Source organism: Gadus morhua, chromosome 7 (genome assembly GCF_902167405.1).
Source record: "Gadus morhua chromosome 7, gadMor3.0, whole genome shotgun sequence".
Taxonomy (NCBI): Eukaryota; Metazoa; Chordata; class Actinopteri; order Gadiformes; family Gadidae; genus Gadus; species Gadus morhua.
Window position 1 is genome coordinate 3046387 of NC_044054.1, and position 26534 is coordinate 3072920.

The 26534-nt window shown below is 46.8% G+C and overlaps 1 protein-coding gene across 1 annotated transcript; it reads left to right on the top strand.

Annotated features, from left to right (window-relative positions):
- Positions 1-72: 72 nt before the first annotated feature.
- cyp27a2 (cytochrome P450 family 27 subfamily A member 2) lies at positions 73-19389 on the top strand. Its single transcript, XM_030360433.1, has 9 exons — positions 73-792; positions 1438-1628; positions 1830-2026; positions 15158-15355; positions 16081-16250; positions 16710-16876; positions 16994-17075; positions 17389-17601; positions 18323-19389. The coding sequence occupies exons 1-9, from the start codon at positions 559-561 to the stop codon at positions 18437-18439; spliced, it is 1569 nt and encodes a 522-aa protein (XP_030216293.1). The 5' UTR covers positions 73-558; the 3' UTR covers positions 18440-19389.
- The last annotated feature ends 7145 nt before the right edge of the window (positions 19390-26534 follow it).

The window sequence follows — 26534 nt, forward strand, 5'->3', positions numbered from 1 at the left end:
GGTTAATCTCAGGGTGATCCGTGATTCATTTGGAATGAAAAACGAAATTAATTCAAGTGTTTGTGTCCAATTGATGGAGTCTTCCCACTCAGTGTCTCGCTGATGAACTCAGAAGACTCGGGGCGAGTGTGAAGTGTGTTGTTGTTGGTGGGCGGTTCTCCGGAGAGCTGCATGCTGTGACCCGCTCTGACCCGACCTGTTCTGCACAAAAACACCACATCACCACGAAGGAATGCACTCTCGCTCTCCGGGAGAACAGCTCTCTGCAGGGTGGAGCGACTAGAATAATCCTATAAGTCTGCTTTTAGGGTTAAGGGCTGTCGCGTATATTCTGCTTCCAGGCTTTAAGGGGTGTCGCCTAAAGGGGTTAACCGGTTTGTCGCCAAAAGTCTGCTCCATGGAGTTAATGGCCGTCGTGTAAAGTATGCGCGCGTAGTCTGCATGGAATAACAAACCAGTCGCGGACGCATTCCTTCTAGGTTTAAGGGGTGGCGCGTAAAGTCAGAGTTAAGCCTAAAGTCACAACAAACCAGACGTGGAGTCTGTCAGTCTGACACCATGAACGTCTCCGTGACGCGCAGCCCTCTTCTGGTGCTCTCCCGGACCCCATACCCGGCAGGACTCCTCCGACCCCAAGGACCCCGGTCCACCAGACGGATCCACCTGCGCACCACGACTTCCACGGCCCCCCATAAGTATAAGACCATAGACGAGCTCCCGGGACCGACCGCAGCGGACACTGCCTACCTGCTTTTCGTCAAGGGCTACGCGGACAAGAGCCACGCCATGCAGGTACCGTCTGCCTATCCTAGTGCCACCGTTCTCCCAATTTCTGCCTGCTTACCTACCACTGCCTAGATTTTGCTACCTAGATTTTGCTACCTAGTGGTTCTGCGCATGCGCACGACAGCAGGGAGCAGAACGTTCAGCTCAGCTCTGCAACCTATGCAGAGCTGAATTGATGTGTAGATGCTGCCAAAGCAGTTTGCAAAAGTACTGAAGTCAACAGTAGGCTTGCAAGAGCTGCAGTGAGCGAGTGAATCTTTAAAGTCTTCATGTTCAACCTCTGCGTATTATTGAGGCGTAATAATGTTGCTGCGTCATATAACACAGCCTGTATAAAAGGTTAAATATAAAGTGAAATGTATTCGAATAAGGTTGTTGTATGTGTATTGTAGTGCAGTAACAACCTGTCGATACCTTACCTGGCAATAATAATACGACAGTGAACCACCGTGGGGACGATATCCAACCACAAACTACGTCTGACGTAGTTTGTGGTTGGATATTCAACAGATGTTCTCATTAATTTGGGGTCAATCAGCGGTTCCTGCTACTAGGTGGTCCTAATTTAGAGTCTGTCTCCGTCTCCGTCTCCGTCTCCCTCTCCCTCTCTCTGTCTCTGTCTCTGTCTCTGTCTCTGTCTCTCGCCCTCAGACTGAGTTCCGGGGCCGCTTCGGGCCCCTGTGGCGGTCCCGCTTCGGGCCCCTGGACCTGGTCAACGTGGCGTCCCCCGAGCTGGTCCTCAGGCTCCTGGACCAGGAGGGGGCGCGGCCGGTCCGGGTGGAGCTCAGCAACTGGAGGGAGTACCGGGAGGCCAGGGGGCGGGGCCTGGGGCTGCACGTCAGGTAGGGGGCGGGGCCAGACAGACAGCCACTGGAGGGAGGCCAAGGGGCGGGGCCTGGGGCTGCACGTCAGGTAGGGGGCGGGTCCAGACAGACAGACAGCCACTGGAGGGAGTAGCGGGAGGCCTGGGGTTGCAGGCTCTCACTCACTCTCTCTGTCTCTCTCTGTCTGTCTGTCTGTCTGCCTCTCTTCCCCCCCCCCAGTACCGGTGACTCGTGGCTCCGCCTCCGGCGTGCTCTGGACCCCTTGCTGCTCCGGCCGGCGGCGGCGTTAGGCCACGCCCCCGCCCTCCGCCAGGTGGTGGAAGATCTGCTGGCCCGTCTGGAGAGGCTCCGCCTCCAACGCCCCGATGGGGGCGTGGCCAACATGCAAGAGGAGCTGTACAAGTTCGGCTTCGAGAGTAAGGGCCCTTAAAGGGGAACTATGCAATTTTTTGGCCTAATTGACCTTAATATAACAGGTTAAGAGTCATTGTGATGGTTCTTTTACACTTTATGGGTCGATTTGTCGCTGTTTCGACTCCCCTAGCGCAACTTGGTGGAAAAAGGGAATATGCAAGTTCCTGCCGGCGACCCACCGCCCACTCTCGCGAAACACCGAATTGCTTTACGGCACTACAGACCCACAAACACGGAACCGGCTCGATATAAACACAAGTAGCAAAGGGATTGTTAAATTCACCATGGATCAGCCGACTAAAAAGAGACAGAGAAACCCAATGTCGGTGAAACAGAAGAAGAGAAATGGGAGGGCGGACACGAGTAAACGTTGGGCGACCTTCTTAGGAATAGTGTGAACTGAAAGAAAGAAAAGACTGCAAATCGGATGCCGACCTGCCATGGCCGTGTTGCTCTTGAAACTGTAAGTACCCTTTGGTGAACTTTGTTCTCTTAGTATTGTGGCTTCTTAATTTTGATCGTCTCTGTAAAAATGTGTTAGCTCGACCGTTTTGTTGGGAGCCCTGTATGTTTCTAGCTTGCTTGCTGGGGTGTTCACGTACTCGCTACCAAACACGTTTGTCTTCATGGTTGTTTTGCTGTTCGTCTGTCTCGTCCCCTAGATACAGGCTGAATCCCCGAATCCAGGTTCTTGTTTATTTGGATCACTAGACCGCTATTCGAATGCCTCCGATTTTTCTAAGAGTGAAGCCTAAATCATCTGATATGTCCGGCTGGCCATATAATGCAGTACCCTGCACGAGAGCTGCTAGTTAGCACATATTCGTCGGTAGCAGAACTGTTACGATCAGGGGCGAAATGGGATTTTTGAACTGGGGGGGACCAAGCTGTCAGCAAATGATTTCAACTCAATATGTTATTTTTGTGTAATTTGGGCTTTAACTAGCGCTCAAGTAGTTACTTTCGTAATAGCCTATGGGCCCATGGTTTGCACTAAAAAGCCATTAGTCAACATTGTTAAACAAAGGCGTACTTGCCTACAACACTAGCCATATATTGTGGAACTGTTGTTTGTCTGGAATGCCAATCACCCACAAAAACGTCATGCCTTATGCGAAATATGTTTTATTTAAACATTTGTACATACACTCAGAAGTGTAAACCACAACATATTTACATAAATGAAAAAAAAGCCAAACAAATTGACTGTCTAAGCAGACTCACTGAAGGACCCAAAAACATCTCTCCTCCTTTCATTACCCTGAGCATACCTCTGGGCAATTTCATATCTGTCTAGTCTGTCAAGCCTCTCTTGGTGAATATGGCACACAGCAATGCCATTGAGTCTTTTTTGCGTCATGGTTGATCGCATCCATGTCTTCAATCTGCGTAACCCACTAAAACTGCGCACTGCCTCAGCAGATGATATGGGCACCACCATCAACAATCTCTAGCTAGCTACAGAGAATGAAAAGGTATTAATATGCTAGCGCTAGGTAGCTATCTAAAGAGAATGACATGGTATTAATAGGGCCAGAGCCAGGCACACTCAAAATTTCTTTAGGAATTTTCTAGTTAAAATAAGATTATACATAAAAATGAAAAAAAATTAAAGCTATTCACCTATTGTATTTTACATTTGGCCTACTTCAGGTAAGAGTAAATGCCGTTTAATAATTTCACTAGCTACTCAACATTACAAAATGATTAGCTGCCTCATCTGGGAAAGTCATTGTTTGTTTTTTGAAAAAACGCTCTGATTGTTTTTTGCTTCTTAATTATATTGCTTCATTGAAGCACCCGCTCTGTCAGAGTAGACAATGACCACCGCAACAGGGTCAGCCGCAGCTAACAGTTCCTCTTTAGGCCCCTGGGGAGTGAGAGTCGTGCCTTATGGTGTGTTCAATTTACACTGAAAGTCGGAACTTGGAGCTCGAAACAACGTAACCCCAAATTTGAGTGCTCCCTGCGCTTCCCAGTCTCACAGACGTACAACAAAACATGTAACTAACTACTGTTTACGTGAGTAGAAGATAGCATGAATTCTATGTCTGGCTGGTGAGATTAATCCCACTTTCCAAGTTGGAGATCTGACTTCAAGGGGGGGGGTTCTGATTAAAATTCTGACTTAGAGCTCGGAAATTCCGACATTCATCCACGACTGGAACGCACCATTAGTCTTAGCACACGCGCTGCATGTATATTAGTCGAACTAATGGAACATTAATCCTCAGTTTTTCCGGCGATGTTTGTCGCCTTATGTAGGGACAGTGTGGGGGTCACTATGAATCTGAGGGGGTCCCCCCGTCCCTAGTGCCATCTGCACTCATGGTTAGGATACGTGAACCTCCATTATAGCTTTAGCCATGTTATACATTTGGTGTAGTTCCCCGCTTGTAAACATGTTTGTAAAAAGATTGCTTGGTATTTTTTCTTAGTAACAAGCGTTGGGAAACAGCATTGTTGTGCGGCATGAGGCTTGATGACCCAAGACGGCTCGGCCTGCCTGCCCCGGTACAGCCACCACCCACATCCAAACTTGTGCGGGTACAAGTGTCACGAGGAAATCCAGAGAACCCTCAAGAAGATGCTACACAATAGCCGTAAGGCAAAAAACAAACCATGAAGAACTGTCACTTGCATTTCTTTCAATATCCAAAATAAATATTTTTCTTACCAAAGTGTGTATTATGGAACAAATGAAAGAAAGGTGGTGCAAACATCTGTTATTTAAAAAAATGGACACATTTTAAAACCATACACAATAATATTCATTTACAATGTTTATTTGCAAGCATTTACACGGAAACATAAATGTGTCCCTAATCTTCCAGACACAGCATCTGCCTATGACAACTCTCCTGCTGGGACTGGAGACAGCATACCCTCTCGACCTCTGAATCCATTTCCCTGTAATTCCGTACACAAGTGACGTACTTAAGCAGATACATAAATGTATGATTGCTCTGCAAATTTTTCATGCTATCGTTATGTATTATGTTGGCCAACACTCTTACACTGATCGTTCTGTTCAACAACCAAAGATAAAACAATTCTAATGTAGGATATAACATCTCCCCGTCAACTATAAAAAAGGATGGGTTTATTGTAACACATACACCCTTTCAAAATGTATAACATTGTCTACTCTTTATGAACATCTACCTCCACGCTCCACGCATTCGCCGGTTTCTTTGAAAATAAATGCACATGGGTAGAAGTGGATGGAGAAGGGTTGTCAATGAGTTGTTACGACAGTGTTGTAAAATATCTCCTCCGACGCTGTAGGGGGAGCTCAACGCGTGCGCAAACTAAGAAAACAGCGAAGAACTGGCCAAAGTTGCATAGTTCCCCTTTAAGTCAAGTCAAGTTTATTTATATAGCACATTTTAAAACAACAGTAGTTAACCAAAGTCTCATCTCATCTCATCTTCGTCCGCTTATCCGGGGTCGGGTCGCGGGGGGAGCAGCTCAAGCAGGGGGCCCCAGACTTCCCTTTCCCGGGCCACATTGACCAGCTCTGACGGGGGGATCCCGAGGCGTTCCCAGGCCAGTGTTGAGATATAATCTCTCCATCTACTCCTGGGTCTTCCCCGAGGTCTCCTCCCCACTGGACGTGCCTGAAACACCTCCCAAGGAAGGCACCCAGTGGGGATCCTTACCAGATGGCCGAACCACCTCAGCTGACTCCTTTCTAAGTAAAGGAGCAGCGGCTCTAATCCGAGTTCCTCACGGATGGCTGAGCTTCTCACCCTATCCCTAAGGGAGACGCCAGCCACCCTTCTGAGAAAACTCATCTCGGCCGCTTGCACCCGCGATCTCGTCCTTTCGGTCATCACCCAACCCTCATGACCATAGGTGAGGATAGGAACGAAGATCGACCGGTAGATCGAGAGCTTTGCCTTGCGGCTCAGCTCTCTTTTCGTTACAACGGTGCGGTAAAGCGAATGCAATACCGCCCCCGCTGCTCAGATTCTCCGGCCAATCTCACGCTCCAAGACCCTCGCGAACAAGACCCCGAGGTACTTGAACTCCTTCACTTGGGCTAAGGACTCATTTCCTACCCGGAGTAAGCAATCCACCGGTTTCCTGCTAAGAGTCATGGCCTCAGATTTAGCGGTGCTGATCCTCATCCCAGCCGCTTCACACTCGGCCGCCAGCCGATCCAGTGAGTGCTGAAGGTCACAGGCCGATGATCCAATGAGGACCACATCATCTGCAAAAAGCAGTGACGAGATCCTCAGACCACCGAACTGCAACCCCTCCCCACCACGACTACGCCTCGATATCCTGTCCATGTATATCACAAACAGGATTGGTGACAAGGCGCAGCCCTGGCGGAGACCAGCACCCACTGAGAACGAAACTGACTGGCTGCCGAGGACGCAAACACAGCTCTCGCTTTGGGAGTACAGAGATTGGATGGCCCTGAGGATAGACCCCCTTACCCCATACTCCCACAGCACCTCCCACAGTTTCTCCCGGGGGACCCGGTCATACGCCTTCTCCAGATCCACAAAACACATGTAGACCGGATGGGCATACTCCCAGGCCCCCTCCAGGATCCTTGCGAGAGTGAAGAGCTGGTCCGTAGTTCCACGTCCGGGGCGAAAACCGCATTGTTCCTCTTCAATCTGAGGTTTGACGATCGGCCGAACCCTCCTTTCCAGCACCTTGGAGTAGACTTTACCAGGGAGGCTGAGAAGTGTGATACCCCGGTAATTGGCACACACTCTCTGGTCCCCCTTTTTGAATAGGGGAACCACCATCCCGGTTTGCCACTCCTTTGGCACTGTACCCGACTCCCACGCGATGTTGAATAGGCGTGTCAACCATGACAGCCCCTCAACACCCAGAGCCTTTAGCAATTCTGGCTGGATCTCATCAATCCCTGGGGCTTTGCCACTGCGGAGATGTTAGTTGTCCAAAGTGCTGTACACAAATACAATGTCAAAACAAAACAAAAAACAAAACAAAAACAAAAGACTTAAAATTGCATACTAGCAACAACAATGAATAATACAATCTTAATCTGTGTTAAACGCCAATGTAAAAAAGTGAGTCTTTAGTTGCGTTTTGAACTGGTCCATAGACTGGGCAGTTCTCAGACTCAGGGGGAGACTGTTCCAAAGATTAGGAGCGGCCACAGCGAAGGCTCTGTCGCCATTTGTTTTTGTCTGCACCTATGTACATCCAGCAGCACCTGCTGAGCTGACCGAATTTCTCTAGCTGGAGCATGGATGCAGACCTGCTCTGACATATATTTAGGTGCCAGCCCATGTAGAGATTTAAAAGTAAACAACAGGATTTTTAATTTAATTATATAAGCCACAGGAAGCCAGTGAAGAGAGGCCAGGACAGGGGTAATGTGAGGAGACTAAGGGGATGTAAGGGGATTACGGATGTGTTTAAGAGCCCTTAAAGGAGGATTTCACCAGTGGAGACATGAATCTGTATTGAAAGTGGGTCATATATGCAGTCGAATAGTAACATAAATGCCTAATGTGGTGCCTTCTTGACTGAGAAAAGGCAGACAGTGAGTTTTTGGCGCTTGTGGATTGAGGGGACTTGAGAGGAATAGAGTGGATTTGAGAGGACTTAAGGGGACTTAGGCAAGGCAAGGCAAGGCAACTTTATTTATATAGCACTTTTCATACACAAGGCAGACTCAAAGTGCTTCGCATATAAACATTGTCATACAATAAAATAAAATAAAAGATAAGTAAAAGAAAAACATATGCAAAGAAATGGGTAAAATAAAAAAAGGCATTTTAGTATTAAAATAGAAAATAAAGGCAAAGTTAAAAAAGCATTTTAGAAAGTGCAATGTATTTAAGATTTTAGCAGAAAGCTATAGCAAACATAAAAGTCTTCAGTCTTGTTTTAAAGGCCCACTATGCAACTTCGGGCATTTCTTCGCTGTTTTCTTGGTTTTGGCACGCACATTTCTCTACACAGCGCCCCCTAAAGCTTCGTAGTAGATATTTCACAACACTGTCGTAACAACTCGTTGACGTCCCTTCCCCATGCTCTTCTACGCGGGCCATGTGCATTTGTTTTCAAAGAAGCCGGCGAATGCGCGGAGCCATGTCCGAAATAGATGTTCATAAAGTGTAGGCAAGGTTATACATTTTTAAAATGGTGTATTTGCATTGCAATAAACATAAATCCATAATTTTTTATAGTTGACGGGGAGAATTTATACCATAGGTTATAATTATTTTATCTTAGGTTGAACAGAACAATCAGTGTAAGAGGTTTGGCCAACATAATAATCGAAATAAACAAGAACCAGTCTGTATCTGGGGGACGAGACAGACGAACAGCAAAACACCCATGGAAACAAAGGTGTTTATATGGTTGCAACCAAGCAAGCTAGAAACAAACGGGGCTCACAACAAAACGGTCGAGAAAACAATTTTTACAGGGCTCAAAAAAATGGTTGAGCAAACACATGTGTACAGAGACTATCAGAATCAAGAATATTACGCAGACAAAGTTCACCCAAGGGTACTTTCAATTTCAAAAGCAACACGGCCGAGTCGGCGTCTGATTTGCAGTCTTATTTTTCTTTCAGTTCACGCTATTCCTGAAAAGCTTGCCCAACGTTTACTCGTGTCTGGCCTCTCTGTCGGTCTGTCTCCCTTTTCTCTTCTTCTGTTCCTCCGACATTGGGTTTCTCTGTCTCTTTTTAGTCGGCTGATCTATGATGAATATAACAATCCATTAGTTACTTGTGTTTATATCGAGCCGGTTCCGTGTTTGTGGGTCTGTGCCGTAAAGCAATTCGTTACTGTAGTGACCATAGTAGTGACCCTTGCACAGAAGCATACGGCCGACATCTTTCTTTTTTCTGGGTGGAAATAGTAACATAGTTACGCCATTAAATGCGTTTATGGAAACATTTTTAGCGAGAAATGTGCATTTTACTTTCAGAATGTTCGCTCGGTGAATGTGAAGGATGTTTGGTTTGATAGTTATGACGAAGAGTGAACGCTCCGTTCACTTGCATGGACAGAGTCTCTGGCTGCTAAGCAACCTCAACGTCTTGGCGGACTATTTCTCTGCTGATCAACACTACGAATGCTGGAAACACACCAGACACACCATGTGAAGTTATTTAACCCGATTATCGTTATTTATGAGTCCTTAGCCCAAGTGAAGGAGTTCAAGTACCTCGGGGTCTTGTTCCTGAGTGAGGGTACTATGGAGCGTGAGATTGGCCGGAGAATCAGAGCAGCGGGGGCGGTATTGCGTTCGCTTTACCGCACCGTTGTTACGAAAAGAGAGCTGAGCCGCAAGGCAAAGCTCTCGATCTACCGGTCGATCTTCGTTCCTATCCTCACCTATGGTCATGAGGGTTGGGTGATGACCGAAAGGACGAGATCGCGGGTAAAAGCGGCCGAGATGAGTTTTCTCAGAAGGGTGGCTGGCGTCTCGGGATAGGGTGAGAAGCTCAGTAATCCGTGAGGAACTCGGATTAGAGCCGCTGCTCCTTTACTTAGAAAGGAGTCAGCTGTGGTGGTTCGGGCATCTGGCAAGGATGCCTACTGGGCGCCTCCCTTTGGGGGTGTTTCAGGCACGTCCATTGGGGAGGAGACCTCGGGGAAGACCCAGGACTAGGTGGAGAGATTATATCTCAACACTGGCCTGGGAACGCCTCGGGATCCCCCCGTCAGAGCTGGTCAATGTGGCCCGGGAAAGGGAAGTCTGGAGCCCCCTGCTTGAGCTGCTCCCCCCGCGACCCGACCCCGGATAAACGGATGACGATGAGATGAGATCGTTATTTATATCCGAGATTATTTAATCTAACCCGATCTAAACTCTATCATGCACCCAAACACGGCGGCGTTTGGGTTTCCTACCTCGGACAACAATTGCCTCGCAACTGGCTGTTTATATCTAGCCGGTGCCATGTTTGGGTGTGTGTGTCTGTGCCGTAAAGCATTTTCGAAACTACAATCTGACTACATTTTCGAGGATACTTCCGCTGCGTCACATCCGGATTGTGTCGGTCCGAACAGATGAAGTTGCATATGCGCTTTTTCACTGGAGAGGCGACATGGGTAAATGACACACCCACCAATCAACCCAGAAATGGATGCAGAACCATCAGCATAACTCTCAACCTGCATACTTAATGTAATTTTGGCTAAAAAAGTTGCATAGTGGGCCTTTAAAGGTGCTCAGAGTTGGGGCAAGTCTTAAATCCTCTGGGAGTTTATTCCAGCTATTTGTTGCATAGTAACTAAATCCTGCTTTCCCATGTTTTGTGTTTACTCTGGGGATAACAGATTGGTCTCAGAGGATCTTAGTGGTCTAGAAGGCTGATGTAGTGTAAGCATATCAGTTAAATATTTTGGGCCTAAACCATGTAGGGATTTATAGGTTAGCAACATGATTTTAAAATCAATTCTCTGACCTACAGGAAGCCAATGTAACGATTTCAGAATTGGTGTAATATGATCAAATTTTTTGGTCTTTGTTAGAACTCTAGCAGCAGCATTCTGAACAAGCTGAAGCTTCCTCAGAGTTTGTTTTGGGAGACCTGTGAGGAGACCATTGCAGTAATCAAGCTTACTAGTGATAAAGGCATGTACAAGTTTTTGTAAGTCTTCGGTGGACATGAGCCCTCTAAGTCTTGCTACATTTTTAAGGTGATAATATGCCGAGTTTGTAACTGATTTGATGTGACTGTCAAAATGTAAATCTGAATCCATGATAACCCCTAGATTTCTGGCTTTGATTGAGGTTTTCAGGGACAGAGAGTGAAGGTGTTGGGTTACTTTAAGCCTTTCCGTTTTAGAACCAAATACAATTATCTCTGTTTTGTCCTCATTTAGTTGAAGGAAATTTCGGCACATCCATTCCTTCACTTGCTCAATGCACTGGCACAGCAGATCTATGGGCCGATAGTCATTTGGTGATAGCGATACATAGATTTGCGTGTCATCAGCATAGCAATGATGGTCAATATTGTTATTTTGCATGATTTGCCCTAGTGGGAGCATGTAGATGTTGAATAAAGAGGGTCCTAAGATCGAACCTTGTGGGACTCCACATGTCACGTTGGTTGATTCTGATACAAAGTCGCCAATGGAAACAAAGTAGTTCCTATTTTGTAGGTAGGACCTGAACCAATTTAAGACAGTGCCTGAAAGCCCCACCCAGTTTTCTAAGCTTTCCAGAAGTAATGTATGGTCTACAGCAGGGATGGGCAACTGGCGGCCTGCGGGCCGCATGCGGCCCGCATGCCCACTCAGCCCGCACATAATTATAAAAAAAAAAAAAAAAAAAAAAAAATTATAATAATAATAATAATTGATCGAGTTACAGAAAACTCGTTCAAGAAAGATGAGAAGAATTCATAGAATTCAAAGGCAAACCCATGCGTCTAGTTTGCTTAGAAGCGATATCAGTCATCAAAGATCCACTTAAGTCGCCACTACAACTACTACAACTGTTTGTTGGGTTTGAGTTCATTGAGTTGTTGCACTTAATGTTGGGCCACTGTTTTTCAGTTTTTTGACTTCATTGAATGATGATGTATGTGAGCCCTTTGCACTGATAAAAATACTGACCATTCATGTGGCTGTTTGAGCATGGAAAACATGAAATGAATGTATGTTGGTTCAATTAACATACCGTACATAGGTTATGATTCTGGACGATTTTTTAGGTAGTGGCCATCGCCAAAATGCACCAGAATACTGGAAATCATCTACCAAATTCAAAATTATGTAGCTTCTCTCAGCTCACGTTTAGTTGAAGTGTGCAGTGATGTGGCCCTCCGATGGTTATGATAAAAAATGTGGCCCTCTTTATCATGAAAGTTGCCCATCCCTGGTCTACAGTGTCGAATGCAGCACTGAGGTCAAGTAGCATTAGTATTGAGGTTTTGCCAGAGTCTGTGTTAAGACGGATGTAATTTACAACTTTAATAAGGGCGGTCTCAGTGCTGTGCAGGGGTCGAAATCCTGATTGGAAGGTGTCATAGCAACCAGTTGATGCCAGGAAGTGATTTAGTTGCTGGAGGACAACTTTCTCAATGATTTTACTTATGAAGGGTAGATTTGATATTGGTCTGTAGTTGTTAATAATAGAGGCATCTAGGCTCCGCTTTTTTAAAAGGGGTTTAATAACTGCAGTTTTCAAAGCTTTTGGGAACTTGCCTGACTGGAGAGAGTTGTTAACTATCTGCAATATGTCTACTGCTAGGCAGTCGAAAACATTCTTAAAGAGGTTGGTAGGTATAGTATCAAGGCAACAGGTGGATGGCTTTAGTTTTGTCACAGTTTCCACAAGATTTTGAGAGTCTATAACATTAAAGCATGCCATCCTTGCCACGTAATTTTTGCCTGAACAGGGTGGTAGTCCAACATTTTTGTTTGACGTGGAGATATTGATGGCGCGTCTGATACCTTCAATTTTATCAATATAAAAAGCTGCAAACTCATTGCATTTCTGCGTGGAATGGAGATCAGGTGGAATTTCTGTTGGGGGGTTGGTCAGTCTGTCAACAGTTGCAAATAGGGTTTTTGCATTATTAGTGTTGGTTTTAATGATATTGGAGAAAAATGTTTCTCTAGCATTTTTTAAGTCTAAATTGTAGGCACGGAGGCTCCCTTTATAGATATCATGGTGAATATGAAGTTTTGTTTTACGCCAGATGCGTTCAACCTTCCTGCATTCCTTTTTCTGTGCTGTTACAGAAGCAGCTTTTCTCCAGGGTGCCTTTTGCTTTCCAGAAATCGTTTTAACCTTATAAGGTGCAATGACATCTATGACTTTCAAAATTTTCAAATTAAAGTTTTCTACAAGATCATCAGCAGAACATGGGTTCAGAGGTGGTAGCAAGGAGATGGCCTTTTTAAAAAGTACATTAGAATCTTCATTGATATACCGTTTTTTGACTGTTTGATTTTGTCTGTATGTCGGGAATAAAAGATATGTTAAAGAAAACACAAAAGTGGTCAGACAAGGAAGGATCAGTCACAGAGAGATCAGAAACATTGAGGCCCTTTGTGATAACCAGGTCTAGAGTATGCCCCTTACAATGAGTAGCCTCTTTCACATGTTGAGACAGTTCAAATGTGTCCAAAATGGTAAAAAGTTTTTTTGCACACTTGTCATTCAAATCATCAGTATGAAAATTGAAGTCACCAGTTATAACTAGACAGTCAAATTCTGTGGAGATGCTAGACAATAATTCTGTGAATTCATCGAAAAAATTTGCAGAATATGTGGGTGGCCTGTGAATAATTAATAGGAGAACTCTGGGGGAGCATTTCAATACAGCACTAAGGTATTCGAACGATGGAAAATCACCAAATAACATTTGTTTCCCCTGAAATACATTTTTAAATATAGCAGCAACCCCTCCACCTCTTTTTCCAGATCTACATGCATCAAAAAAGTTATAGTCGGGAGGAGCTGTCTCTATCAGAACGGTTGCACTGTTATTTTGTTCCAGCCATGTTTCAGTTAAAAACATAAAATCCAGTTTGGAAGTGTTAATAAAATCATTAACTAAAAATGATTTGTTATTAAGAGACCTCACATTAAGTAGAGCCATCCTGATGGTGCTGTTGATAGGCTTTAAGGTTGTTTTTGGTTTGGAGGCAATAGATATGAGATTTGTGAGGTTAGCAGTGTGTCTAAGTTTCCCTTTGTTTACTCTCTTAGTGGTTACAGCATGAATGCGAAAGTTGCCCTGCTTTGACGTAGGCAACCTTGGGTTCAGCAGATTATGAGAAACTTCCTTTATACTGTGTCTACGGCTGAACCCTTTTTTGTCTCAGTAATACTCAGGACTACTATCGGGGCGGGGGTGGGGCGCCATCCTCCTGGGTGTTAGCAGCCTGCGGCCATGACGTGGCGATGCTATCATTGACACAGATGCAAGTTTGATGCCAGCATGTTCCAGTTTCTTAAATTCGGCTGGAAAATCGCAAAGGGAGACATCGGAGCTGGAGTTGTTGTTGTGGCTATGGGAGAGATGAGGCTGGAGGTCATCATCGATGGGGGAATGCAGAGGAGGGGGGTGGCCGTTCCTCGCCAAACCAGCATCAGCGATGGGGGAGGGCACAGTGTTGATGGCGTCGGGCGGGCTGTTGTCTCTCTTCAAGGTCTGTGGGCTGTCTGCTATCTGTGTGTCAGATAGTGGCAGAGTAGTTGTGTTGGGGAGGCTGTAGTCTCGCTTCTTCTCAACCTGTGCTCTGATTGTGGCCTGTGCGTCAGACCATGGCAAGATTGTGGCCTGTGCGTAAAGCGAGAAGAGTAGATTGTCCCTCAACAGTTTTGAGCCTAACCTGTTTGGGTGAAGGCCATCTGCTCTGAAAAGATATTTGCGCCCCCAGAATAAGTTGAAATTGTCAATAAAGTCCCTTCCTCTTTCATTGCAGACTCTGGAAAGCCATGTATTCAGTGCAAGTAGACGACTGAATCTGTTTATTCCCCTGTCAACAGTTGGTATGGGTCCACTGATGGAAGACTTGATGTGTATTTTGTCCAGTGTATCCTTACAACAACATGACCCTATGTTCAAGACCAGGTCGGGACCACACAACATGTTGTTGTCCCGGGGGGGGGGGGGGGGGGATTAGATGAAGGGCCCCATTGTTACTGGGGGTTTTGTGTTGATGGCCCCCAGTCCACTGATGAAGGCCCCCTACTACAGTTATAATATTATCATATGTAACTTAATTCTGTATCATGTTTTGATTGGAATGTCATTAACCTCGTAGCATACCAGTAATTGCCTAAGTCATATAATGCTATGAGGATACAGATTTAATTGTACTTTAATGCAGGGCTAGCTATATATATATATATACATACATACACACACATTACTTATATACTTATATAAATATATAATAAATCTCATACTAGCCTATTGTTCTAGTACGGACCCTCTATTATGGAACACCATATATCAATATTGTTTGCCTCCCAGCATAATTGATATGAATGATGTTAATTGATATTGATCGTTAGCCTTATATCAATGATGCGTTATGACTTCCTTAATCTTAATGCTGGTTAAGTACATATAGTACGACGCTAATGCTAGGCTATGGTTGCTAGTGCTGGTCTAACCATGCCCCCCCCCCCCCCCCCCCCCCCCCCAGGCGTGGCGGCGGTGGTGTTCGAGGCCCGTCTGGGCTGCCTCCAGGACCGGGTCCCTGAGGAGACCCTGCGGTTCATCGCGGCCCTCAACGCCATGTGGAGGCTCTCTGAGCCCGTCCTGCTGCTCCCGTGCTGGACCAGGGGCCTCCTGCCCTACTGGGGCCGCTTCGTACGGGCCTGGGACGACATCACCCAGATAGGTCAGGGGCCACAACTCGTTGACCAGGGGCCCAAACTCTTTAACCAGGGGCCCAAACTCGTTTACCAGGGGTCCATCATACGGGCCTGGGACGACATCACCCAGATAATATACAATAGGTCAGTCAGGGGCCCTCAACTCGTTCACAGTCAGGGGCCCTCAACTCGTTCACAGTCAGGGGCCCTTAACTCGTTCACAGTCAGGGGCCCTCTACTCGTTAACAGTCAGGGGCCCTTAACTCGTTCACAGTCAGGGGCCCTCAACTCGTTCACAGTCAGGGGCCCTTAACTCGTTCACAGTCAGGGGCCCTCAACTCGTTCACAGTCAGGTGCCCTCAACTCGTTCAGTCAGGGGCCCTTAATTTGTGAACAGTCAGGGGCCCTTAACTCGTTCACAGTCAGGGGCCCTTAACTCGTTCACAGTCAGGGGCCCTCAACTCGTTCACAGTCAGGGGCCCTCAACTCGTTCAGTCAGGGGCCCTTAATTTGTGAACAGTCAGGGGCCCTTAATTCGTTAACAGTCAGGGGCTCTTAACTCGTTCTCAGTCAGGGGCCCTTAACTCTTTAACAGTCAGGGGCCCTCTACTCGTTAACATTCAGGGGCCCTCTACTCGTTAACAGGACCTTAGACGTGAGAAAGGCTAGGTGTAGCTCCGCCCCTTGTAGTTCTAACAGGACACCAGGTATGTGTTTTCTAACTTCCTGTGTTGGTCGCTCCCCTCCCCAGCCGACGGTCTGATTGAAAGGAGGCTGCTGGTGCTGGAGGAGCGCTCGCGGCGAGGCGCGCCGGCGCCGGAGGGGGCGGGGCTCCTGACCGCCCTGCTGACCTCCAAGACCCTCCCCCGAGAGGAGGTCTACACCACCGTCACCGAGCTACTGCTGGGGGGCGTTGACACTGTGAGGGGGGGGGGGGCGGGGCCACTGAGTGAGGGGGCGGGGCCACGTGAGGGGGGCGGGGCCACGTGAGGAGGGCGGGGGGTCTACACCACCATCACCGAGCTACTGCTGGGGAGCGTTGACACTGTGAGGGGGGGCAGGCCCACTGAGTGAGGGGGCGGGGCCACGTGAGGGGGGCGGGGGGTCTATCCCCCCCTCAGTGAGCTGCTGCTGGGGGGGTGGCCATGGTGAGGGGGCGGGGCCATGTTAAGGAGGCGGGGCCACGGAGAGGGGGCGGGGTCTACACCACCGTCACCAAGCTACTCCTAGGGGGGTGGCCACGGTGAGGGGGCAGGGCCATGGTGAGGGGGCGTGGCCTAGCTCCGGAGGTAGAGGGGGTCGGCTGGTAACCTGAAGGCTGCTGTTTGGATCCATGGCTCCTCCTACACCCTGTTTGTCTCCCCCCCCCCCCCCCCCCAGACCTCAAACACCCTGTGCTGGGCGCTGTACCACCTGTCCCGGGACCCCCGGGCCCAGCACCTCCTCCACCAGGAGGCGCTCTCCGAGTGTCCGGACCTCCAGGAGCCCATGGCCGACCACCTGACCAGGCTGCCCTACCTCAAGGCCGTCGTCAAGGAGACGCTGCGGTGAGGCCGGGGGGCTGGCTGTCTGTCTGTCTGACTGACTGACCAATCCGTGGACGATATGAATATAAAACTCATCTCCCCTCTCTCTCTCTCTTCCTCTTCCTCTTCCTCCTCTAGCCTGTACCCGGTGGTTCCCGGTAACGGTCGCCTGGTGTTAGAGAACGAGGTCTACCTGGAGGATTACTGCTTCCCCAGGGGGGTGAGACACACACACACACACACACACACACACACACACAAACACACTCACACTCACACACAGAACATCAAAGCAACACACCATTTGACTCTGTGCTCTTTATGCTTTCTCTCCGTCTCTGTCTCTCGCTATCTCCATCACTCTCCCTCTCCTCTCTCTCTCTCTCTCTCTCTCTCTCTCTCTCTCTCTCTCTCTCTCTCTCTGTCTCTGTCTCTGTCTTTCTCTCTCTGTCTCTGTCTCTCTCTCTCTCTCTCTCTCCTCTCCCCCTCTCTCTCTGTCTCTGTCTCCATCTCTCTCTCTGTCTCTCTACCAGACCCAGTTCCACCTCTGCCACTACGTGACGGGTCGGGATGAGGCCCAGTTTAGGGCAAGCGAGAGCTTCCTCCCCGAGCGCTGGCTCCGGGGGGGAGCGGGGGAGAGCCGCCTCCCCCACCACCCCTACAGCTCAATCCCCTTCGGGAGGGGCGTGCGAGGTTGCGTGGGCAAGAGGGTCGCCCAGCTGGAGATGTATCTAGCCCTCTTCAGGGTGAGAAGGAGGGGGGAGAGAGAGAGACAGAGAGAGGGGGGGAGAGAGAGGGGGGGAGAGACAAAGATGTTGAGGAGGAGATAGAGGGAGGTGAGAGAGAGGGGGAAGGGGGGGAAGAGAGAGAGAGCAGACCTCTCACTGTGTACATATTTAATTATATAATAACTATTCTATATAATTATAATATTCCTACGATGTTAAAGTTAATAAGTCCCTCCTCATGTCCCCTAACTCCTCCCCCATGTCCCCTAACTCCTCCCCATGTCCCCTAACTCCTCCCCATGTCCTCTAACCCCTCCTCCATGTCCTCTAACTCCTCTTCAATGTCCTCTAACTCCTCCCCATGTCCTCTAACCCCTCCTCCATGTCCTCTAACTCCTCCCCATGTCCTCTAACCCCTCCTCAATGTCCTCTAACTCCTCCTCAATGTCCTCTAACTCCTCCCCATGTCCTCTAACTCCTCCTCCATTGTCTCTAACTCCTCCCCCATGTCCCCTAACTCCTCCCCATGTCCCCTAACTTCTCCTCCACGTCATATAACTCCTCCCCAATGTCCTCTAACTCCTCCCCATGTCCCCTAACTCCTCAATGTCCTCTAACTCCTCCCCAATGTCCTCTAACTCCTCCCCGTGTCCTCTAACTCCTCCCCATGTCCTCTAACTCCTCCCCATTTCCGCTAACTCCTCCCCCATGTCCTCTAACTCCTCCCCTCTGGCTACAGATCATGCAACACTACCAGGTCCTGCCCCAGGACCCAGAAGAGGTTGTGGAGGCCAAGACCCGGACACTCATGATCCCCGGAAAACCCATCAATCTGCGCTTCATCCCCCGGGCCTGAGGGGGGAGGGGCCCGAGGGGGGCAGAGCCAGAGTCCTGCGATTCATCCCTCGGGCCTGAGGTGTACGGGGGAGGAAGGGGGCGGGGCCAAAGACCCTCACTTCATAAGGATAAAAATTAAGTAATTACTTAAATTACATTTAAAAAAAAATAAAAGGTAAATTTATCTACACGCATACACAAAAATAAAGAAATATATTTATAAGGAAATATATATTAATAATCCCCCGCTGTATAGACATTTTACGTGAATGTATCACCTAACCGGTATGCCTCCTTTCCTTTACCTTTGTGGAAAACGTCATCGGGTCAAGGAGAGATGAAAAGGCGCTTACTTTTGAACACAGGAAAAGACGGCACTGTTTAAAATTAATTTGACTCCATTTTTCCTAACATTGCGTGACGGCGAGTGTTGCCGACCTCTAGCGTCTCTAGCGTGAAACTACAATTTTACAAGGTTGTCGCCAACAGTGAGAATTACTTAGGTCGGACTTGGAAAACTGGAATATTTTAGGCCACTCGAATCCCAATTCAAAATTTATGTTGATGTTGAAATGAACTGCCCCCAGTAGTTTGTCTTAATGTGAAGTCTGCATCTTTTTTCTTATGGTGTATATTATGTGCTTATGTAACAGTCAATTATACAGCAGTAATATGTGTAACAGAGTCTAATATACAACAGTAATATGTAGTATAATTACACAAAATCTGTTTTAATAGTTATAACCTGTCCGGCCTCCTGAGTCAATATGTGGAACGTTTGAGACTCAGTTTCTGTACCCCGACGTGCACTTTCGTGGGGTCCCCCCTATGAAAGTGCTTCACGCTTTTGCCTATCCCCATTTTATGTTGTACTCCTTGAGAGAGGGGCTCACGTTAATAACAGTTGACCGGAGGTTATTGTTGTTATTAACACCTTTTCTGAATAAACGGAGATCGCCTCCAAAGTTATCCTGGCCTGGGCCTCTTCATCCAAACACAACACAGACAACGCCAGAAACTAACCGGTTACACTTACTAAGCAGCAATATATGAATTAATTTCGATTCAAATAGTAATGGTTATGGAGTTGGTACTATCCATTATTATACATTTTATTTTCTTGCCTTCTCTTCTTCTTTACGCGTCTCTCATGTGTCTTTGCGTAGTGTAGGTAAACTCCCTTGGTGGCCTGTTGCTATAAATATTGCTGCCCGTAAAGGATTATGGGATACCACTATCTCCTTTCCTTTCGTAGAGGTTGCTCAGGAGTAACCTATGCTAAAGAAGGGTTAAAGGATGCATCGAGGCACCTTTCCTAAGCATTGTGCGCTTCCCATGCGCTTCCTTCCCCAGGCCTGAAGGGGGCGCCAGAGGGACTTTTTAACGCGTGGAAACACGACAGGTGGATATTGCGGGTTGCGTGGTCGTTTTCGTCGGGTTCGATCACGACTCACTATCACGAATATTCAGGACTCTGTAACAAATCTAATCCCAACATGCAACATTTTAATTGTTATGTCTTTATTGTCTGAGCACTCTCAATTGAAATCACCTCCTGATCAATTGGTGTCCTGTGTACATAGACTCTATTTTTCTTTTCTTTCCTGGAGGTGATTAGAAACAGTGTTGTAATGTAAAGATGTTGAACTTCTAAAATGAAAAAGGTTACTTGACTGAAGCTTTGTGATGTTAATCCGTCACGTTTTTGACAATTAATGCTGACATGGTTTGTGATTGTGAGGACATAGGTGCCTGGGTGGTTATACTGTGTGTGTGTGTGTGTGTGTGTGTGTGTGTGTGTGTGTGTGTGTGTGTGTGTGTGTTAATCCTATGATGTATTCTGATGTTTAACGACCATAACTACTTGATAATATGCTTCGCAGCGTTTTTACTTTTCTAAATAAGTGTGTTTCACTGCGTTCAAATATAACGATTATAACATGTTGACTTCAAAGTGGTGATTTATAAGCGTTGATTTTATTCAAATTAATTTCTCATTCAATTAAAATGCTAAAGAAAATCTAGTTAGAATCAACTGTAACTTTTATGTTTCTTAAACGTTCAGTTTATTTTAAATGTAATTAATTTAATTAAGAGGTTGGGATTTTACTTTTTTGGAATTCAGTCAAATCACTTAATCAGGAGAACCTGTCACATCTGTCTGAACGAACCGGACCGTACCACGTACCGCAGCCCCGCGGGGGCGCGCCCCCAACACATGGTACACTCCAGCGCTGCGTCGAATACCGACGCGGCAGCCACCTCCACCGCGTCGCACTGGAGCGCCGCAAGAGCGATATGATATGATATCATAATATATCATATTATATATTATCTTCATCGCTACAGGATCATCTGAGCACCCTGGAACCGGATCGAGCCGGTCAACGCGCGTCTGCGGCTCGCGTCAATAAACGCGGACAGTGCAACTCAGCCGACCCATCAGGATGTAGCGCCTCCAGTACACCGCACCGCACACCGCGTCTCCCTGGGGAAGCACAGACGCGTTACCGGACAAAATAACCTGACGACCGGAATCCCCCGCGTGCGTGACACGGTGAGGGTGTTACGCGCGCCTTGGTTTCACGTCGCGGACGTCGTTTCCAGTCGTCGCTTCACTCGAGATGCACCAGCAGCAGCGCGCCGCGCGCGAACTACGCGCCAAGGTAAGAGACGCCGCCTCTAGCGCAGGGGCGGAATACCTTACAGAGTTACAGCGCTCTTTATAATCATCCCCTGCTGTTTTGCGCGTCTCTGCTCCGAGTTCATCCTCACATAATGAGGATGGGTGTTCATGTGTGTGTGTTTATGTGTTCGTGTGTGTGCGGTGGTCCACCTCCTCATCGACCGGGGCGCAGACATGTAGGCCGCCGCTTGGAGGCCGCGTCTGATGGGGAGGTTGTCACATCCGTCCCGGCCTGGACGTCAATGGACCTCACGGTCAGGGCGTCTCTGGTCCGTGTGTGTGTCTCCACACCCATCGGCTGCTGTAGTTATCTTATTTATTGTAATAACGCGGTGATTCCTCCAACTACCGCGATCTCTGAGCATTAAAGATGCTGGTTTAATGCCCGTTCGTCTGTAGGTCTGGCCTATCCCATGGGCAGCGGGAAGGCATTCAGTTAAACCAATACACTGGATTTATATATCTATCTGTATTTGAAAGAGTCTTATATTGTGTATTGAGGACGAACTGGTCCCTCTGTTGGAATCGATGACGCTCACCCGTGACGTCATCGCGTGGAGATCACGACAGGTGGATGTCCCGGACAAAAGGTGTGTGTGTTGGGTGGTCGTTTGTGTGTTCAGGACTCTGTCGAGTGGCATCCCAGGGTAAACCGGAGTATTGCAGGCAGTCAGCGGCCTACCGATGTCCTGATAGAAACCACGTGATGATCACAACACAGTTGACTACTGAACTGACCTATATGAGGCGAGATACTGGGTCATTATTGGCACATTTTTTATATCTGTGCAAAAAGTGATTCCTCCCTAGAGGTACTGGAGAGGTCGTCTGAATACAGACGGACCGACTTTAGTTTAACCTCTGAGCCTTTCGCTGCTGACATGCAGATTAATTCGTGGGATCCTCAGGTAACACTCAGCACTTTACTGAGTCAGGGAGGGGGGGAGAGGGAGACAGAATAACGAGTAACTGTGGAGGAAGGAAGCAGTAACAGAGAGAGAGAGAGAGAGAGAGAGAGGGAGGGGGGGGAGACAGAATAACGAGTAAGTGTGGAGGAAGGAAGCAGTAACGGAGGGGGGGAGACAGAATAACGAGTAAGAGTGGAGGAAGGAAACAGCAACAGAGCGAGAACAGGGGAGAGAGGGGGGAGAAAGTGAGAGAGAGAGAGAGAGAGAGAGCGAGAGAGAGAGGGTGGAATTCTTGTGATGCGATGGAGGAGAAAGCTTGTTTACTGTCCTGCGTTCCAGGTTAAACATGCCCTGACTCTTGGTGTTCTTTATCATTGGAGACAGTTTTCAACACATTTCATCCAGTCCTTCTAGTTGCAGAGTTTGCTCGTGCTAGGCTAGCACACGGCAACGGGCAATACTAGCCTGCTAATAAAACAGCCCACTCCACAGTACACCCGGGGTAAATCAATTATAACGCCAGACTATAGATGTAAATGTCTGTGTTGAGAATAATGTTAGCAATAAAACTAACACATGCACTCCCTCACAGACTCACGTTCACACTCTCACCAACCCACATTCACGCACTCACAAACTCACAAATCCACGTTCACACTTTCAAGTGGGCCGGCCGTGAGGACCACGGTCATCTGCCACCGGCTTCGGTGTGGGACATGTGGGACTGGAAATGCCAATGATTGACGTGAGAGTCTTGATTGGCAGGGGGTCTCTCTCTCAATAAACTCACTCGCTCAATCACTCACTCACTGATTCACTCACTCAGTGTGTATGTTGTGGCAGTGGAGGAGAGGGAAGTAGGGAGGAGGTGAGAGTGAGAAACTAAAATATGATACATGCATCCATTTGTATTCTTCTAGTTAAGCGTGAGCATCCATGTTTTCCAAGCTCGAACGCACGCAAGTCGGAGATGTCACGTTTCCTGTTCCGACTTCCCACCTCTGACCGTTAACAAACAGCATAACATCGTAGTGTTTGAGGTTCTCTGTGTGGTAAATGAGCAATGTGATCGGATCCTATATGTATAAATATATATATATATATATAGATACATATATATATATATATATATATATATATATATATATATATTAGGGGTGTAACGGTACACTGAAGTCACGGTTCGGTTCATACCTCGGTTCAGACATCACGGTTCGGTACGAGTTCGGTACAATGAAGGGAAAACAAAAAACTAAAATGCAGAAGGCAATTATTTTTTATTGTCTCAAGTTGTACCACCCAGTGTCATACAGTCTCTCCCCTGAGCTAGCTGCAACAGCCTTATCTGTGTAATCGAAGATGTAAACAGTTAACAATAAGTACCCCACATCATCTCCAGACTCCATCCGTAACTTATAAAATAAATAAGACCAGATCAGTTATAAAAATGAAAATGCAGCATGTCTTATTTATGAAAGTGCAAAGTACAAATACTAATGACAAAACAGCCACTTAGGCTAGAGCCAGTCCCACAATGAGCTTTCCACTAACTTGCAGTTTTTGAGAGGCGGGTCAAGGTGGAGGGTGGGGGTGTGGCCCTGAGCAGCTTGCGGCCACGGTACCATACGATCTGATTACAGTGGATGTATCGCAATAGCAAGGCGCATACAGTCTTTGGCCCTGTTCTGTAAATATTTTTAGAACACTCTGGGTGCTCCGGCGTGAGTGCTGGAGATCAATATCAAAATAATATCATATTATACATAGATATCTATATCATCTAATATATACTATCACGGCCAAGAGCTGTGTGAGCCTCCAGACGATATTATGAATCTCAAACGGCCGCGTCGGGTTCTCCGACGTCTCTGGTTCTTCCACTTCCACATCAATCTGGAGTAGACTGAACCGGGACATGGAGGAGAAAGGGATTGTTGACCGCGGTTGTCTCCCTCGGTTGTCATCCCTTTCTCCTCCATATCCCGGTTCTGTGACGTCCGTACCAATTCGGTTCAATAAGAATACATGTATCGTTACACACCCCTAATATATATATATTAGGGGTGTAACGATACATGTATTTGTACATGTATCTAAATATATAATAGGCAACACCATCCTGGTTTCCTGTTGTCGTTGTTGTGCTACCGACAGCCACCTGCCTGTAGCGTGTGTGTGTGTGTGTGTGTGTGTGTGTGTGTGTGTGTGTGTGTGTGTGTGTGTGTGTGTGTGTGTGTGTATGTGTTCCTGCGTCTCGGCAGACGGCTGATGAATCACATATTCTTTATTCCCTCATTTTGTCATATAAAAGCTGTTAAATTCAAACATCGCGCCGACCGGCATATCAACACACAAGTCACGTGATCTTAAAGAGACAGTGTCCCTATAACACAGAACGAAAACATGTCAATAACACAGTATGGTGAATTATGTTTATAGAGTCCCCCACAAGACTACACTTTGTTGCGCAAATATAATATTACCCTCCTCCTTGAGCCTGCCCAAATGTCTTGCGATATTGATATCCCCCCCCATCCCTGTGGACTGTTTAGTCGATTTATTTTTCTTCTGTTTTGTGTATATGCTATGTGTGACTGTAGTCTACTGCTGCCTGTCTTGGCCAGGACACTGGAAGAGAGGTTTATTATTTTCAACTAACCCATGCAGTTTAAAATGTCAATGCACTTTTTAGCCCTGAATAACAGTAAAAGCTATTTAATAATTGATATGCATGCATAGTATACTACACTTTCCATTGAACAATTACCCCTGTTACCGATAAATTGACAAATTTTATGATATCAAATGCTCACACACTAACTGCAATCAGACACACGTGTAAGTCCTGATATTCTCCGGCTATTCTCCTGATAGGCCGTGTGTGTGAACAACATATCCTGACATTTCAACCCTGAAAATCTCCTGAATAATACTACCCCTGAGGTAGGGCTGCACGATATGAGCAAAAAATGATATCCCGATATTTTTTGGCTGAATGGCGATATACGATATATATCTCGATATTCTCTATAGAGTGGGTTAGATGTTTTTTTTCTAAGTCAAAAGCCACATGTGAGATGTTGCAAGCACTTTTATTAAAACATAGGTCAGTATGACTGCAACATGTGATTTTGTATCGTTATTTTCAACAGAATTGAATGAACATGTTAAAAAAAAGGGACGTTTTTCACCTTCTTCACAAAATAATCACCTATGCAAAACATTATAAAGCTGTAGGTTACACACATTAGCTACCAATAAGAGCATTGGCTTCGTCGCATTGTCCTGTGCACTACGGTGAGGGTTTCAGTGCGCCGTAACTTTAATCCCCCGCCCCCTCCCTTCTCCGTTCCATTTGGGAACATGTTTGGTTTCATTTCGCTTGTTTCGTATATTTTAATTAATTAATTAAGAGCGTCACCAGAGGGCGCCCCCAACACATATGCCGAGCGCCGGCCCTGGTTTCGGGGCAGAAGAAACTGTCGCGGCCGGTGATGCAGCAGCACAGCCACGGAGTATTACGAATTCCTTATACTGCACTTTGTACCGCTGCTGTAAATGGTGGAACAGATTTGTCGTGCTTCCACTTTTAGTCGCAACGGTTTTGCTACACTCTCTACAGATGACCTGCAGCTGCTGCTCATCTGTTTTTTTTTAAACAATTTCGTCTACCGCCGCCGTCTCGTTTTCTTTACGGGTATCATCCATGCTTGTTGTGTTGTGAGGGGGCGGCGGGGGCGGGAATGAGGCGTCTTTGCACACGCACGTTCGGAAAGACAGAGTGGGAGGGGGAGGGGTCGCGCTCACAGTCTCCAAGGCAAGCGCTGTAGACGCTTGAGGGGGAAACTGACCATTTTAACGCATATCGATATAAACGATATTGTCAAATCTTGTATCCCCGTGGAAATTATATCGATATATCGTACATAGCCGATATATCCTGCAGCCCTACCCTGAGGTAGTATTTTCTCTGTAGGAAGTGTAAATTACCTTATATATGAATGACAAGTAGAAATTTGGTATTTCTAGCACCACTTCAGTGGGAGTGTTGATGATGCGTCATTGAGTGGCCCCCTAAATGATAATCAGCCGTTTCCTTTTGTTCGCTGAAGGGTTAAAAAATATTTAAATATTGGCACTGCTTTTAAGAGTCATTTGAGGTGAACGCTAAAAGATAGGTCTTATCATAACCCTAAAAGTACACATCAAACAATAAATTACAATAAATGAGTTTCCAGCTGCACGTGTATAGAAATATTTTTTTCAGCTAAACATTATAGGTATAGCTTTTCGGTAGAATATTTTGCGTATAACGTAAGGAGGAAATTATAATGCTTGCTTCATTACATAAGAGGTGAACCATTATGTCATTATAACATTATAGGCACATACACACACACACACACACACACACACACACACACACACACACACACACACGCGCACACACACACACAGGTAATCACAGACACAGTCAGTCAGTCAGTCAGTAATTGGTGTTTCCCAGACAGACATTCTGG